Here is a 16276-nt window from a genome sequence, read left to right on the forward strand (position 1 = left end):
GTATCAGCAGTGAAGTGATTCTCTCTTCAGTAACTCACTGTAACATTCCCAAATTCTTTCTGACTGGAGGGAAAGACATACTCTTTAACTACTTCTCTTCATCTTGATGAATTTGTGATCTACTTGTATAGTTCAAGTGGGGGAAAAGAGAAGATACAAAGTGCTTTAGGTTAAGGTGCAAATTATGCGCAATTAACAACAGTGTAAATGATTACAAGAAAAAGGTTACTTCACAAAAAGAATTGTGCTGCCTGGTCTGTTTTGTGCTATGTTCTGTTCTCCTTGTTTTGAGAGAAGCAAATGATAAAGCAGAAGGGGTTTCATTCCAAATCCTTCCTGACAGAGCATCCAGGTTTCACATCTGCAGATAAAGGCTAAGCTTTACAGTGCCTCATTTGGGAAATGCATGTCCTGAAAGCCGAATGAACCAAACGAAGAGGATCTACCCTAGTCAGCTCTCAATCTATGCTGTCCAGAGCAAACAGGTCAGGAAAACATTATTTGTCTGAATTCCTAGTGTTGCTGATCATTGAAAAGAAGCAGATGTTACTCAAATCAGGAAAATAATTTCTGATTCTTGCAGCAGTTTAGAGGACTTTGCCATTACTGGGACTTTTCCTCAATTTCCTTACTTCATTTTCACCTCTGAGTTTGTGGATGAAGAAGTGCTAAAAACTGTTGAAAGCTCTCAAGCAAAACTTTGCAGACTTTTTTTATAGACTACTAGGGAATCCTGGATTTAAAACATTTTTCATCTTGCCAGTCTTGAATACCATTTCCAATCCTGAATACTGTTCCTTAACATTCTTTCTCTCCTCCTTTCTTTAAGGGCTATTGTATAGATTTTGTCATTGCAGTGCTCTGAAATCTGTAGATTATAGCTACATCATAGAATTAGAGCAGACTAAGAAATAAGAAATATCTTGCTATGTTTATTAAAAAGAATAATCTAAATGATGAGGCTTTTCTGTTAAAGGAATGAAAGTGGATCCATGGGGTTTGGCATTAACAGTGGTCACAGCCTCAAAGAAAGGTTACATTTAATGAAAACCTGGCAATCTGGCAATCATTTCCTTAAATAAGAAAAAGCAATAAAAATTAATGTATATCCCATAATATGACATTAAAACCCTTTATTAACATCCATTTTCTATGGACCTATTTAGGGAATATTTAAAAGACTATTTTTAACAAGTAAAACCTTTTCAGATTAATTTTTTCCACCAGGCCCTGTTAATAGAGGTTTTGATTTAAAATGTAAGTACCATCTGAGTAAGTTTCTGCTCTGTAGTTCTGCTTCTGAAGTGGGTGGCATTTAGGGACATAATAATACCTAATTTTATATCCGTGTCCTATGATTCTTTCTCAGGAGCAAATCATATCCTATAGGATTATTTACAGCTAGTCAGTATTTCTCTACCATATTCTCCATGTAGCATGGAGAACACCGTGAATTAGTTTGTTTTGACAGAATATGTGTTCTGGGGGGGAAAAATCTGCATCCAGATTTTTTATGCTGTCAGATATCAGTGAAAAGATTTAAGTTGTGTAAGTTCTAGGAATTTGAGTTCATTCACCTGATAGGCAGATTAAATATTACTGTAAAAGCTCCTGCTAAGGAATAAGGAAATACTTCCACTGTTAAATAAGTTACTTTTTCTTGGGCAATACAATTTGACCAAAAGTGAGATCCATGCCTCAGAGGTGTAAGGATAAGTGGTTACGGTTGAAGATGTGGGACAAGTGGTAAATGAATGCAAAACAAACTTAAAAACCTGGGACAAAGGGCAAAACTTTGCAGCTTTGCTCAAGCCACAGAAGTTCCACATGGAAAAGAATTTAATCAAGAGTTTACGTATAATTTTGCTCCTAGTTTGTGGATAGCTTCATCCTTTGTAAGAATAGAAAAGAAAATTTACCTGTATTTCAACAGTCACTCACCTAAGCTTGTATTGAGTTTAGTAACTTGTGTTTAGTAGTTGAAAAAGCAAAATCAGTAGAGGGACACAGGTTTTGGAATTATCATAGGTATCCAGGACTCCGCTGGCTCCTGCTCTGACTGCAGGCTCTTCCAGACACAGGCCAGGGATTTTTTTTCCCATGTTTGATAATCTCCCTGTGCACTTACGAGAAGCCTCCAAACAAGCATTAAATTTTTTAGAGTTGAGCACAGTTCTGAAGCAATCTTCTAGACTGATGAAAATAATAACAACAAAAATAATAGTAATATAAAAAGAGAAGCAATGGGAAGGAAGGAAGGAATGGGACTGGAGAGCTTTTAGGATCATTGTGATAACTACGGATGTAAGAGGGCATTTACAGCGAGCAAATGTAGAAGTGTCTAAATCAAATTTGGGGACCTATATAATTGATTACTGAAGTGAAGATTCTTGGGATCTATGTGGTGAATGGGTATATCAGTCAGGAACTGTTCAAGCTAAACCAGTGAGAATATTGATGGAAGTAGTCTGGAAACATCCTTCAGCTCCATGTGAAAGAATAGAGAATCAGCTACTGAATGCTTCGCTGTAAGAACCAGTAACCTCCTTATAATGCAAACAGTAACATCTGATGTTATGTTTGTCTAAGGAGAGTTGTGAGCGATTAGCAGCCCCAAAGAACACATAGGGAATCTGTAAGGATCAGCTGAGCTACACACAAGATACCGGTTCAGTACAACACATTAGGTCCTTAAAAAGCTGGTGGTATAAAAAAAATGAAAGCAAGCAGGATGGAGAATTTCACGTTTAATTGAACTGTTAAAAGCATCACTTTGGCTGTGACTTCAGTTAATAACTCATTAATTCATAACTGAATTGTCTTTGGATAATCTCAAGGTTATTTTTTTGTTTGTTTGTTGCAGGATTCATAGCAAGAGTTCTGATTTTCTTATATAGTCTACAGCATCTACGTACATCGTCTTCTGCCATGAAGCTGTTTAAATTACAGACTCTAAAATCCTTGTGGACCCTGAAGCCTCCTCATAGGACTTTCCATGGACACCCCAGGCTGCTTGCCTCTGATGTATATTCACAGTACAAGTCTGTCAGGCGGGGTGAACAGGAGATACCAAAGTACTTTAACTTTGCAAGTGATGTGCTGGACAAATGGTCTGAGATTGAAAAGGTAGAAGATTTTGTTGTGCAGATGAGATACTTTGATTTGAAATGTCATTGAAATAAGTTGGGGGTTTTTCTTTATCAAAAAAAATCAGTTGCCAAAACTAATTTGCATTAGGAAATTATACAAAATCTCATTCTTTCTTGCTTGATTTTAAAAGTGTCTCTGACCCTTGGTGCTCCCTGTGTAGGCAGAAAAAGCAATGGTGAATCCCTTTGGACTTTGATTTAACCTCAGAATGGCTGCGCTTATTCCTTCTGCATGCTATATTAGATAGTCATATCATAAAAATAGAGGTAACAGAACAGTAACATTGCATGCGAAGGGAAATCCTCCCACCAATGTTTAATTGCCTGCCTCCAAAGTGCATTCTGCATTTGTCCAGATGCCCTGTAGTCAGAGACCACTGAACTCCCCTCTTCCTGAGCTGTCAGACTAGAAGGAGTCCTGGGACTCCCTGTCCTCCTGTTGTTTGATTTTGTCCTCTGCCTGTGCTGCTTCTGTTTAACAGTATTCCACAACTCCTTGCAGAATATCTGGAGTATTATGTGAAGTATTTCATGTCATCCATTATTTTGTAGGAGCATTAATGCTCAGCATAAGGCTTAAACACTGAAATAGGATCCACAGTAGGATTTGAGTCTGGAGACAGTTGGGCTAGTAAACATTTCAGGTTCAGAAAAGGAGAATTTGTTGGGAATATCTGAGCTTGCCATAGCAAATCTTGATTCATTAAGGACAAGGAAAAAATAATTGCTTGTATGTATATGCCAGTTGTGAAATACTCAGATTTTCCATAATCTGCAGATATTTGTGCATTATAATTTCATGGTCTTCCAGAATAAAATTTGTGTTTTGGTTTTAAATCTCTGTGTTTTGTAGGCTGGAAAGAGACCATCAAACCCTGCCTTGTGGTGGGTAAATGGAGAAGGAGAAGAAGTGAAGTGGAGCTTTGAGGAGCTGGGGTTCCTGTCTCGGAAAGTGGCCAATGGGCTGACTAAAGTATGTGGACTGCAGAAGGGGGACAGAATTCTTGTGATCCTGCCACGCATCCCAGAATGGTGGCTGGTGGTTGTGGCTTGCATGCGAGCAGGTCAGTGAGCATACCTGAGACTGGTAAAACTGGCTAACGCAAATTGGTTGAGAGGATCAAGACTTTATATAGCTTATAAAGTTTATAAAGGAAAAGCAATGTAATAATCTAGTGAGTGGCCGAGCTACCAACTATGCAGGCAATCAATGAATACGCAGTAGGTGCCATAGGACAGGTGGCCTGTGCAGCAGGCGTGGAGATGACAGAAGGCAGGGAAGAGTCATGGAAGTCACAAGACAGTTCCACATTTCATTCCTTACAGGAGAGCACAAGCAGCTGCATTACTCCACTATAACTATTTGGCTTGGGAATGTCAGGGCAAATTCATCTCAGAGGTCAGTTTGAGAATAGTTAATAGTTTAGGTTCTTAGAAAAGAATCAGATATAAAAAATGACATCCCATACTGACTTTATTGCTCTTCCAGGAATTGTTTTTATTCCAGGAACATCCCAATTATCAGCCAAAGACATGTTATATCGACTCCAGGCATCAAAGGCCAAGTGCATCATTACTGATGACACACTGGCTCCGGCTGTGGACTCAGTGGCATCTCAGTGTCAGTCTCTGAAAACCAAGCTAATGGTGTCCAAAGGCAGAAGGGAGGGGTGGCTGAACTTCACTCACCTGTACAAGTGAGTATGTTAGTGACACCGCAGTCATGATGCAGAAAGCAAACCTATTCTCCACAAGTGCTCATTTACAACTATCCATCAACTACAAATACTCATCAAATGCCAACATTAAGGTGGTAATAGTGACTACTTGATTGCTGATCCATATCAGAGTTGCATACTAACGGTGATCTTGTTCTGGGAAGTTTCTATCCCGTTCTTCTTAAGGGGGGGGTCTGTCTTTGAGGAAGTGTAACTCCACATGATTTCAGTCTAATCTGGTGAAAACCTTCTGTGGAGCTTTTGGGTGGGAGTTCTGCATTATGCCATACTTCATCACATTGTGAAGCCTGTGTAAAGCAACCACTCATGATTACGTTCTCTGTTTTAAAGACACCAATCTGCTGACCATTCCTGCGTCAAAACAAGGATTCAAGACTCAGTGAGTTTCTACTTTACCAGTGGAACCACAGGTTCTCCAAAGATGACTGAACATTCCCAGGGTAGTCTTGGTTTCAGACCCCTTTTAAGTGAAAGGTATGAAAAGTTTGAGCCTGGTTGAACATGGGATAATTGAAGCTGCGTAGTAGAACTGATGAAAAATTGCTGGATAAGAAATACCAATGTATGGCCCCAATGCTTCTTCCTCTGAAATCGGACTAGAAACTCCAGCAGATTTCTAGGGGAGTAGGATTACCCCCAGTGTTACCATTTTTCAATGAATATCTCTTACCCTTTCTTTAGAGTTGTTGAAAGGATAGCTATCAGCTGGGAATACTTTAGAACAAAGAACTAAGAGATACCATGCTGCTTGAGCTGCAAAAGCTTTGTGACATGTGTAGATGAGCAGAGGCTGAGTTTATGTTGGTTGCACAGATCACCCTGGTCCCTCAGCAGCCTTAGAACTGAAATACCTGGTGTCCAACACAGCACCCATGAATGCTGCTGCTACAGCCCTGTCTTCCTACCTAGTGGAAAGTCACTTCACTGAAATTCAGACTGCTCTCTTCCCCTTACTTGGTCCTGTGTTATGACTGACATCATATATGTATGGGTGTGTATATATATATATTTTTTTTAATGCAAATGTATAGTTAGATGCCCTTTTGTCCTAGAGCTAGCTCCAAAAATAAACTTTCTCAGAATGCCCAGTGCATCTTGTCAGAAGATCTTGGGCTTGTTTTTTTTGTTTTCTGTTTGAGGTTTGGGCTTTTTTTTTAATCAAAAATTGTTCATTATCTTATCAGTAATATTTTTTTTTTTCTGCTTTATCAGGTACTGGTTGGATTTGACTCCCTCAGACATGATATGGAGCACAGCAGACACAGGTTGGGTACTAGCTTCACTGACATCTGTTTTTGATCCCTGGGTTTTTGGATCATGCATCTTTATACATAAGCTACCACGGATTGAATCAGCAACCATCCTAAATGTAAGTAAAAACTCATGGAGATGTGTTAATCTGAAGGAAGAGTGCAAAAAGAAAATTCTTAACACCATCTATTAAGTTTTATGAGGGTTGTGTCCATAGTTGTGTTTGAGATGCTGTATCCATTGTGTAAAGCCCCTATTTGCATCTGTAATGTACACAGAAAGGGCCAAACCTGCGGTTCATTCATACATTTTGCTCATAGCTGAAGAGCACGTGAATGCAAATCATCCAAAAGCAGCCCTAATTGCTTGCCTTTTGTTCTGGTGACTGTGGAAGTAATATCAGCTGTTATTAATGCAGACTGAAACTGCAGCATTGCTCTGCCCACACTGGCTAAGATGAAAGCGAAAACCTCACTGTAATGCAGATAGAGACAGCCTTATTCTGGCCGTGCTCCAAACGGTGCCGTCTGGGTGTCACGTAAACGTGTTAGCGTGAGATTTTGTCCGATCAAATATATTGTGAATCTCTGTGTATTACACCAGCTGTAGGAAGGTTTCTTCGCAGCAGAGAGCATGGTGCTTTTTCATATGTCCATCTTGTTGTTTAACTCGCCAGACTCTCTGCAGATTCCCCATTGACGTGCTGGTTGGTGCTCCAACATTGTTCCGCATGCTGGTGCAAAGTGATCTTTCCAAGTATGTAAAGAAATTATTTACTAATATTTAATTTACCCTAACTAAACTTCAGTGAGCTCCCAGATCTAGCTGCTTGACCCAAAATAGGGTAGAAATTTAGTTTAGAATATCCTTTGTGAAAAGATGTCATACAAAAATTGTGAGTTTTGCTGAGTTTTATGATCAAACATGGAGAAACTTGATGCTTTCCCTCAGAAATTTGAGACTTTCACTACTGAACTTCGTGAGCAAATCCCTGAGGGGATGAGTGACTACCTGTTAAATTCTTTATCATAATTTTCAATTACCACATTAATTATCCATGCTTTGGGAAGGAATGTCATCCTAGGAAGTCAGTGTCAACATAAATGTGAGGGAGTGACTTGTGGTAGTTGTACAGCATCCCCTGCTCCAGTTCTCACTGCCAGCCACTGTTCCTTCCTCTCCTCTTGCATTTTCTCACTTGGGCTGTTGCAGAGGGTCAGCAGTTAGGGCCCTGGCTCAGCACATTGCTGTGTGGTTAGTTACAGGCATGTCCTTAAATCCCAGCTGACTTCAGCAAAAATTTTACTTTATTTTTTGTGTGTGTTTGACTGACTACTACTACTCATTTGTATAGTGTTGAGCACAGACTGATATCCTTGCTGTGTCAGGAGCCAAAGGATCAGGAATCCTCAGATTTCTTCACTTCATGGCAGTAACTCTCCTAGTAAACAGCTCTCCAGTATTATTTGTTTATAGTTGGATGCCACTTGTCTTGCCCAGTAGATTGAAGTACTGCCTTCCTTGTTTTTTAACTCCTGCGAAGCTACAAGTTCATGAACCTGAAGCACTGCATGAGTGGAGGAGAGCCACTCAACCCAGAAGTCATGGAGCAGTGGAAAAGCAAGACTGGGCTGGACATCCATGAAATATATGGCCAGACTGAAACGGTATATCTGTGGGGTCAATATTCTATGAAATCTTCATAATTCCTTTTTGCTTTATGATGTTTTAAGGTTTGTTTTGAAAGAACACAGCCTGTTTCTTCCTTCATGTTCTTGTGAATGTTTTGATAATCTCCTTTCCTTGAAAACCTCTGAAAGAACACCCCTACATGGCTCTTCTCACAGAACCTGCCAGAAACGTGGATTGTTGGGTGGAGATGTGATCTAATATTTCCATAAATGTCCTTTAGCAAATTCCAAGTGACAGTGACAGGCAAGAGGGCAGAGTTTGAATCTATGGAAGACAACTGGTTAGCAGAGGGCATGAATTCTTTGCAAATAATGGGACAGGATTCTTTCAGGGAGTTTCTTGAGTTTGCTTATCTGTACCACACAGCACTGACATATAGAATCCTATTAATTTTAATTCCTTACTTCAATATTATTCTAGAAAATACATTTAATGAATTAAATGTGAATGCAGCAGTTTTCGATTGCAAAACTTTGTTTTGATTTTTACAGGGAATAATCTGCTGTGTTTCTAAAGGAATGAAGATTAAACCTGGATCAATGGGGAAGGCAGTTCCCCTTTATGATGTTCAGGTTTGTTGGCTGCTCTTTAGATTGTTTTGTTGGTTTGTTGGTTGGTTGGGTTTGGTCCATCCTCTGCCCCCATTGGACTAAAATATGTGTTGTTTTCCATTCTAGATCATAGATAAAAATGCTAATATTCTGCCTCCAGGCCAACAGGGGGAAATTGCTGTCAGAAGCAAACCTGTAAGACCACTTGGTTTCTTCGCTGGATATGTAGTAAGGACTTTATTTTATTCCTCACCACCACTAATATCCCCAAAATGTCTCCAATTTCATAGTGGTTCAAAAAGCTGAATATTTTTCACCAGTTTATTATTAGAGGAATTTGTTTGTTTGGATTAATGAGATGTTAGAAAAGGGAAGAGAAGAGTTTGCTCAAGACTGAGTTAAAAATCTTTTTAAAGATTAAAAATGTTTTTCTAAACCTTTTTTATTGTATTTTATAGCAATATTGGTACAATTCTTGAACATCCTTGACTAAAAAATTAAGTTCCAGTGCATTTAACATTATGTGCACTGTAGCATGCTCAAAATCTAAACTACTGTTTGTAAACCACTTTGAGGATAACCCTAAGAAAACTGCAGAAACTGAACGTGGGGATTTTTATGTCACTGGAGACAGAGGGACTATGGATGAAGATGGATATTTTCAGTATATTGGAAGAGACGATGACATCATCATTTCTTCAGGGTCAGTTTGCACACTTCCTTTCTAAAGCTGCCATTGTATAATCTTACATGTGTTCCTGGTGAACTTCTAACATAATAGTGCTGTGATGAATGTGTTGACCTCTTGACTTAGGAATACTTGCTTTTATTGTTAGCCTTTCATAGACCTGCAGTATCATCTTGGTGATGTCAGTGGCATCTCTGTATCTGCTTCCCCTGCAACATCTCATCTGCTTGGACAAAGAGTAAAGACTTACATTGACAGAGGAGGGATTTTAATCTACTTTGGGTTTTGACTAAAATTTAAGGCTCTCTCTATCGGACTCCAAAGAGCATTTGAAACATTTTATTTTTAACATATTGAAATGAAACAATTTAGTGTTTTATGGTGGGATACCATAATGTGGCATCAGCTGGTAGTGCAGACCCCAGCTATCAGGATGGGATGGAGCTCTAGTTAGGAAGCCACAAGGAAAGGGGAGAGGTAGAGAAGTATCCACAGCCCCAGCAATTCTTTACCATGTGACCACAATGAAATGTTCCCGTGTTCTAACACAGCCAACTTTCCCAATCTGCCTGAAGTTTCTGTAGTTGGTTGTTGGTTTGGTTTGTTTTCTGGGATTTCTTCTGCAATATGACAATTAAAAAATATCTGGTACTGGTTTTCCAGCTCATAAAACCAAATTCTGTATGTTTTTTTTCCTTACCTAGATATCGCATTGGGCCATTTGAAGTAGAGAGTGCCCTGATAGAGCACCCAGCAGTAGCAGAAACAGCTGTTGTCAGCAGCCCAGATCCCCTCCGAGGAGAGGTAATGATGCTGAACAGTGCTAGGGGAAGCAATATGTTTGTTTAAATGTGTAACTATATAAAGCAGTTCCTACTTTATGAATAATGTACAGCTGTAAGGCAGTCATGTCATCATGGATAATCCTACTTGGAGTGATGGGCAAAATCTCTTCCCATTTACATGACTTTGCTCTTCTTAGTTTCTTTTCATCCCAAGAAGGTTGTCTCTGTGGAGAACATTACAATGATATTTACTTTCCCTTTGTTGTTAAGCACTTGCCTAGACAATGGAATTGTCTTTTCTGGCTGTCTTGGTATAGCTGAAGTTATACTATAACTGCCTTAGAATTAGACTTGGGCTACACCTATGGAGAAAGCACAGTCCTGTGCTGGGATGATATGGACCTACTGTCCTCAGTGTGAGCTTGAGAGGGAAACCACATGTCCCTCAGCTTCAGGGAGAACTCTACAGAGACACCTTATTACTCCTAATTCTTGACACCCACTGAGAGGACAGAGCACGTGCTCTTGCTTTGCAGTGAGGACAGGAGAACTGTGCTTTCAACTTTCTTTTCTGTACATGCATGTGCAGAAGCTGGGCATTGTGTTGGTTTCTCTGTTCCTCCCTTTTGCACGTCATGACTGGACTGTGAGCAGTACTGCTCACTGGTAACCTGTATATTAGCTCTTAAAAATGGATGGTGTCAGGTCACTTTTGTTGATATTACCTTACAGGTTGTGAAAGCATTTGTGGTCCTGTCCCCAACCTTTTCATCCAGTGACCTGGAGAGCTTAGCATGTGACTTACAGGAGCACGTCAAGAAAACTACTGCTCCGTATAAATACCCTAGAAAGGTAAAAGCTTCCGAGGAAAAGCTTTAAACCAGGGCATCCTTCCATAAATCTCAGTAGAATTATTATTTGGATTTTGATGATTCACCTGAAAGACAGACATAAAGATTCAGCTAGAGCACTGGCTTCAGAAAATCTTTCCTACATAACATTAGCTTGCATTGTTTATCATGCATTTGAGTAAAGTGTTTAAACCTCTCAAAAATTTCTGGGCTCTGTAGGCTATCCTAGGTAGATCTGCATGTTCTAAGTCAGGCTCACAATCATAATTCTCCACTTTTTATTTAATCTTCAGCCAAGCACTCTCTGGTGACTTAGGGTAGTACCTGGCTGAATTTGAATAAGTTTTTATCTACTGGTCCTCACAGTTGATAAATAAGAGGAAAGCCCAGGAGGATTGTTCAGCCTGGAGAAGAGAAGGCTCTGGGGAGACCTTACAGCAGCCTTCCAGTGCCTGAAGGGGACCTTACAGAAGCTTTCTAGTGCCAGGAAAGCTGGAGAGGGACTTTTTACAAGGACATGTAGCGATAGGAGAAGGGGAAATGGCTTTAAACTGAAGGAGGGTCGATTTAGATTAGATATAATGAAGAAATTCTTCACTGTGAGAGTGGCGAGGCTCTGGGATGGGTTGCCCAGAAAAGCTGTGGATGCCCCATTCCTGCGAGTCCTCAAGGCCAGGTTGGATGTGGCTTTGAGCAACTTGGTCTAGTGGAAGATGTCCCTACCCTTGGCGGGGGAGGGTTGCAACTAGATGATCTTTAATATCCCTTCCAACCCAAACCATTCTGTGATACACTTCAGGTTTCTCAGTAATCCTGGCACTACGGGAAAAGAGCTACTAGCGTGCCTCAGTTCACTTGTGTAGAACTTGTAGGGACTAAGAACCATTGAAGACTTTATGCCAATAACATCCCTTTTTTCTTCTTTTTGTCATTCATCTCTGACCTCTGATACCATTTAGGTATTCATCCTTCTGTTACAGCTGTCATGTTACACAGCTCAGTTTGGTTAGCTGGCAGGCAGCTACACAGATAGCCAGAGAAATTGTTTCGCAAGTGGCACAATCTGCTGGCTTCATTTGGCTTGGATGGGATCCAGTAGACAAGCAGTCCTTACTGATAGCAGTCCTTAGTTTTCCACCTATATTGAGAGGCAGTTTTCGAAAACCAACTCTGTAGAACATGCTGCATTGTTTTCTGTCTTTATTTAGGTGGAATTTGTCCAAGAGCTGCCAAAGACAAACACTGGGAAGATCAAGAGGCACGAATTAAGAAACAAAGAGTGGGGACGGATGTAATACTGTTTGGAATTTAACAGAACTTCTTTCACTCCATTAACACCATATAAATTTCTCTATATAACTGCCCTCCTTCTGATCTGTTTTTGTTAAATGCCTGTGCATCAAAAACTATAGGTAACACCAAGATGTGATGTTTGTACCTGCTTGCAAAGCATCTAATGTCAGTACCATAGTTGCAGTTACTGAAGCCCTGCTGGGAAAGGGAACAAAATATACACTCCATTCTAGTCTGAATGCCCACAGGTTCACCAGAATTTGGCTGGTGACCCATCTCTTTTAGATGGTATCCAAGATCAGTGAGGAGATACTGCTGATGTTGATTTTCTAAGCTCCAAGCTGGAGAAAAGGCATGCATGGATTTGAGTGGTTCAAATGCTATGTCCTTAAATGCAGCATGTTTAAACTCAGCACAGCCCTCCTATAATCAACTGAAGATGGAAAGACTTCTCTTTATTGATACCACCATATGACCTCCGTAAACCTTTCTTGTTTTTGACATATGTGTTGATGACAGGCAGTGCCAGCTTCTCCCATGCTTTATCCACAAATATTCTGTTGTACAAAGTAGCTTTGTTGCTCACCCCCTGTTCTGATCTTCACACACAATAGACAGAACTCCTGTACCACTTCTGGTGGTCTTTAAAATGAAGTATGCTGTTGGGCAGGTGACCCCATTTGTAGAACAGACCGTGGTTCTTTGCCATAGTAGACACTTGCTATAGGACCAGTCTATTTCTGCAGCCACTTAAAGGTGAAACCAGAAAAAACTCCCTTGACCTGGTTTGGATGGTCACACCTGTTTAACATTTCACTCTTAGCTTTATGAAGCAGCATGTACTGGAGTGTACACACACTTACTTCTTACAGTTGCACATGGAATAGTGGGCCAAACTTTAAGGCTGTATCAGTTCTTAGCTGTTCATCCTCAGGGTTTTTTTTAATTTTGTGTACTCAAAAAAGATTTCATTTTCTGGCATGAATTTTCATTATTTGATAGAAACATCTCCAGCCTTGGAGTCCCCTTCTGTTCATTAAATAAGAAGAAATTGCTGGAGAACAATAGCATCTTCAGGCAGGAAAGAAGGTCTCTTACAGCTCTGTCTCACTGCCTGTAGTTCTGTGTCTATAGCAGCTGTGAAGTGAGATTTGGAGAATTTTAATTCTGAGAAAGTAAAATATTTCATTTCTTAAGAGTAAACACTTTGCTTATGTCAGTGCAACAATTTCTGTACTAGCAACTGCTGAAATGAAAGCAATTGTCAATAAATGCGTTTACTTCATTCTTTTTGACAGTAGCTTCATTTTTTGTAATGCTCCTTAGCGTTTCACAGAGATTTCAGAAAATTTTTCACTATTTCATTCCTAAGGTTTCTAGGAGCATTAGATTACATGATTATAAAACTAATCATTAGTTTCTTGAATGCACTTGTTTGGGCATGCCGCTTGTCACTGCCTTGAGCTCTTTTCTATACCCAGTTCAGTTTTCTTTGAAAGTCACGTACTCCTGGGCCATCCAGGGGCTCTACAGCTTCTACATCTTTCTGCTTGGTTTCAAACAAACAACAACAACAAAAAAAAAGGTGTTTTAAAACAACAAAAAGTCTGCAAAAAGTGGAATGATAAGCAAGTGTACAAACTGGAATTCAGAGCTCCTGGAAATTATCTTTGTCCCTGCAGTTAGCTGTTGTTTGGGCAGTTAAACTCCAGTAATGTCTGAGGACTGGGAGGTTGATTTTTTTTTTTTCTTCCCTCACCAAATTTAAGGACCTAAAAATCAAGCAACTAAATTCAGAGTTGGGAAAGTTCAGAGCCTTAAAAAAAAGGTCTGAATGAAATTAAACCACTGAAGACATGAGTTTTACCACTGATTTCAGTGGGGTCATGACTCTAGACACTCTAAATTCTACTGTGGCTCATTAGAATAATTTGCTCCAGGCTTCAACTCTAGAACTGTCACCTACGGTGATCTCTTGCATAGCTGACCTTAGAAATTGGGTTTCTGTTGAGCTTTAGTACCCAGCTTTTTGCATGAATGGGCTGGGATCACAGTAGAGCAGTCTGCCAGGTTATTCATGCCATGTGCTGTGGCTGTAGTCGGTGAAGTGCTCTGCTCTGTGCTGCAGCAACCTCTTATCATTGATATTCAACACACTTTTCTGTCTCATGTCCAAGGTAGATGGTTTGTTTAATTCTCCTTCTTTGCCCAGGATCAGAGAATCACCAAGACATTTCCTCTGATTCATGCAGAATGATTTCAGAGACACAAGCTTGCAGCTACAAGCAGTTGAAAGCAAAATACAGCTCTCTAGCACATGGCTTTCTTTAGGAATCACAAGTTTGGAACTTAATTGGATTGTATCATTCTGGCTGAAAAATAAAATTTTCAACAGACTAGCCTTTCCTTTTGAGACCTCCTCACCATCCCTCTTACGGCCCAGCTTCAATTTGATGTTATTCTGAAAGACAATAGAAAAGGTAATACCTGCATCAGAAAAGGTATTCTGTATCAAATATATTTTGATGCATGATTTCCTGAGAGTTTAGCTTCTCATCCCAAGCCTATGGAAGGGACATGGTGACTTGGGTACATATGGTCTCTATAGTGCAACATCGTGATGAAGTTGCAAAACAGCCTCATTTTTTCTGGTTTGGGTTAGATGGGGGCTGGCAGTTTTGTTGCAGCAAGATTCAAACCCCACATTTTTGGTGGTAGGATGAGAACCATGTGTCAGTGTCCCCTTCTTTTGAAGGCATGCCTCTTCCAACAGTGAGCCAGGAGCGGAATTCTCAGTGCAAGGTTGGGAGTGTTTGGCGTGTTTTTAAACTGAGGCATATTATGCATAGTATAAACTATGAACTTGCATAAGCAACCTGTATTTATACTGAAGACTGTTCTGAAATAGACATGAAACTAAGACCCCATCTTTTGCTTTAAGAACCCCTCTGAGGTAAATGGAATGAGAATTGAGATTATATTCAGTATGTGAGAAATAATTCTTTCGTATATGATGCTATCATACGTCATGAAAACTAATACTTTCAGAAATTCATAGTACATGCTTAGTGTTGCATGTATGCATATATACTCTGTGTGTGTGTATATAATAGTGTGTATGTATTTTGGCACAAAGAATTGCTCTGCTTGCATTAGTAAGAAAGTTAATATTTAGTTTTATGTCTAGAAATCCTTAATACATTTCCAGAATGTGTTTGGAACTTGGTCTTTCAGATTTGCTGGATGGTGATTTTTGTGACTTTGCATATGTTATTTTAGCCAGTTCATTGAGCTGGAGCATTTCATAAGTGATCGACAACTTCATCTCCTTTCCCACAATACAAACAGTTGGAATAAAGATGTAAGGAAAAACAGAGCAGCCATTAGCAGAGTTTGGCTTCAGTTATTCATAAGGCTTTTCAGATTGTTGATGTAAAACTAATTATTGTGCTATACTTGATCTGAATCTTAATAGTCCCCCTGTAAGAATACAAAAGAACAGTTTACAAATTAAATGGATGTAAGCATATCTGTGTGAGAAGAGTTCATTATTGAAAAGATCAATTAGAGAAGAGGCAATTTGCCAAATTCAGCTTCTAGTGTTAGGTTTAAGGTGCAGACCAGAACTCCCCATCAGTGTCTGAGCTCCCATCAGCTGTGGCAGTGACAGAGTCCAGCAGCAGCTTGCTTCTCACTGGATTCCTTTACAGTCCTAAAATCCAAACTAAAGTTATCTTCAAGCACAATCTCACGTGCTTCTAGTGAGTTCAGAAAATGAAATCTCCCATGAAAGCAAGAAGTTTGTTGAATGGGATTCTACCAGAAGAAAACAAACAAAATAAAGTTGTGGTCAAATCCGGCTGCAGCAGGGCCGATGAGCCGGTGCTGTGCACAGCTCCGTTCTCTCCAGTCAGGTTCCCCTTGAGAGAGGGGAGCTGCCAGCACCACGCTCCTCTGCTTTTTTTAAGGCCTTGTGACTGCCACACATTTTGGATAAATGGACTCAAAAGAAGGTAGCACACTTTGCCTCTTGAATTTGGGTATTTACACTACCTTCCAGTGGGTGATAGAGCATATGGATATGTTTCAGAAAAAATGTTTATCTCAGCCTTTTATGATGCTTTCATAAACGATCAGTATTTGTTTACCTGTGGTACTTCTTAGGCGGTCAGGTGCAGAGGTGAGATTAGGTGCTGGGTTCAGGGTCTAGGCATTCACAGCTGGATTCTTCAGACCTCACTGCCTGTTACTATTGTGCTCAGACTGGCTGGCTCTGG

At 39.9% G+C, this 16276-nt stretch overlaps 1 protein-coding gene across 3 annotated transcripts; it reads left to right on the top strand.

The window, feature by feature from the left end:
- The first annotated feature begins 92 nt into the window (after positions 1-92).
- On the top strand, positions 93-13284 carry LOC130148070 (acyl-coenzyme A synthetase ACSM4, mitochondrial-like). 3 transcript variants are annotated; one of them, XM_056336230.1, is made up of 14 exons: positions 93-485; positions 2864-3126; positions 4003-4213; positions 4639-4846; positions 5219-5362; positions 6101-6257; positions 6816-6895; positions 7683-7806; positions 8323-8403; positions 8509-8610; positions 8958-9085; positions 9775-9874; positions 10588-10707; positions 11915-13284. In XM_056336230.1, the coding sequence occupies exons 2-14, from the start codon at positions 2929-2931 to the stop codon at positions 11999-12001; spliced, it is 1740 nt and encodes a 579-aa protein (XP_056192205.1). In that variant the 5' UTR covers positions 93-485; positions 2864-2928; the 3' UTR covers positions 12002-13284. The 3 variants fall into 3 exon arrangements, with proteins under 3 accessions (XP_056192205.1, XP_056192206.1, XP_056192207.1); XM_056336231.1 differs by having other exon boundaries at positions 93-3126; positions 4657-4846; XM_056336232.1 differs by lacking the exons at positions 9775-9874; positions 10588-10707; positions 11915-13284 and having other exon boundaries at positions 93-3126; positions 8543-8610; positions 8958-9059.
- The last annotated feature ends 2992 nt before the right edge of the window (positions 13285-16276 follow it).

This window comes from Falco biarmicus, chromosome 4 (genome assembly GCF_023638135.1).
Source record: "Falco biarmicus isolate bFalBia1 chromosome 4, bFalBia1.pri, whole genome shotgun sequence".
In the NCBI taxonomy this organism is placed as follows: Eukaryota; Metazoa; Chordata; class Aves; order Falconiformes; family Falconidae; genus Falco; species Falco biarmicus.

What these genes read in the sequence shown, in the direction of transcription:
- LOC130148070 (XM_056336230.1), top strand. Translation starts at nt 2,929, where the DNA reads ATGAAGCTGTTTAAATTACAGACTCTAAAATCCTTGTGGACCCTGAAG. An exon ending in TTCCCCTTTATGATGTTCAG is followed by an intron (nt 8,404 to 8,508) that starts GTTTGTTGGCTG and finishes TTTCCATTCTAG; the next exon opens with ATCATAGATAAAAATGCTAA. An exon ending in CGTATAAATACCCTAGAAAG is followed by an intron (nt 10,708 to 11,914) that starts GTAAAAGCTTCC and finishes GTCTTTATTTAG; the next exon opens with GTGGAATTTGTCCAAGAGCT.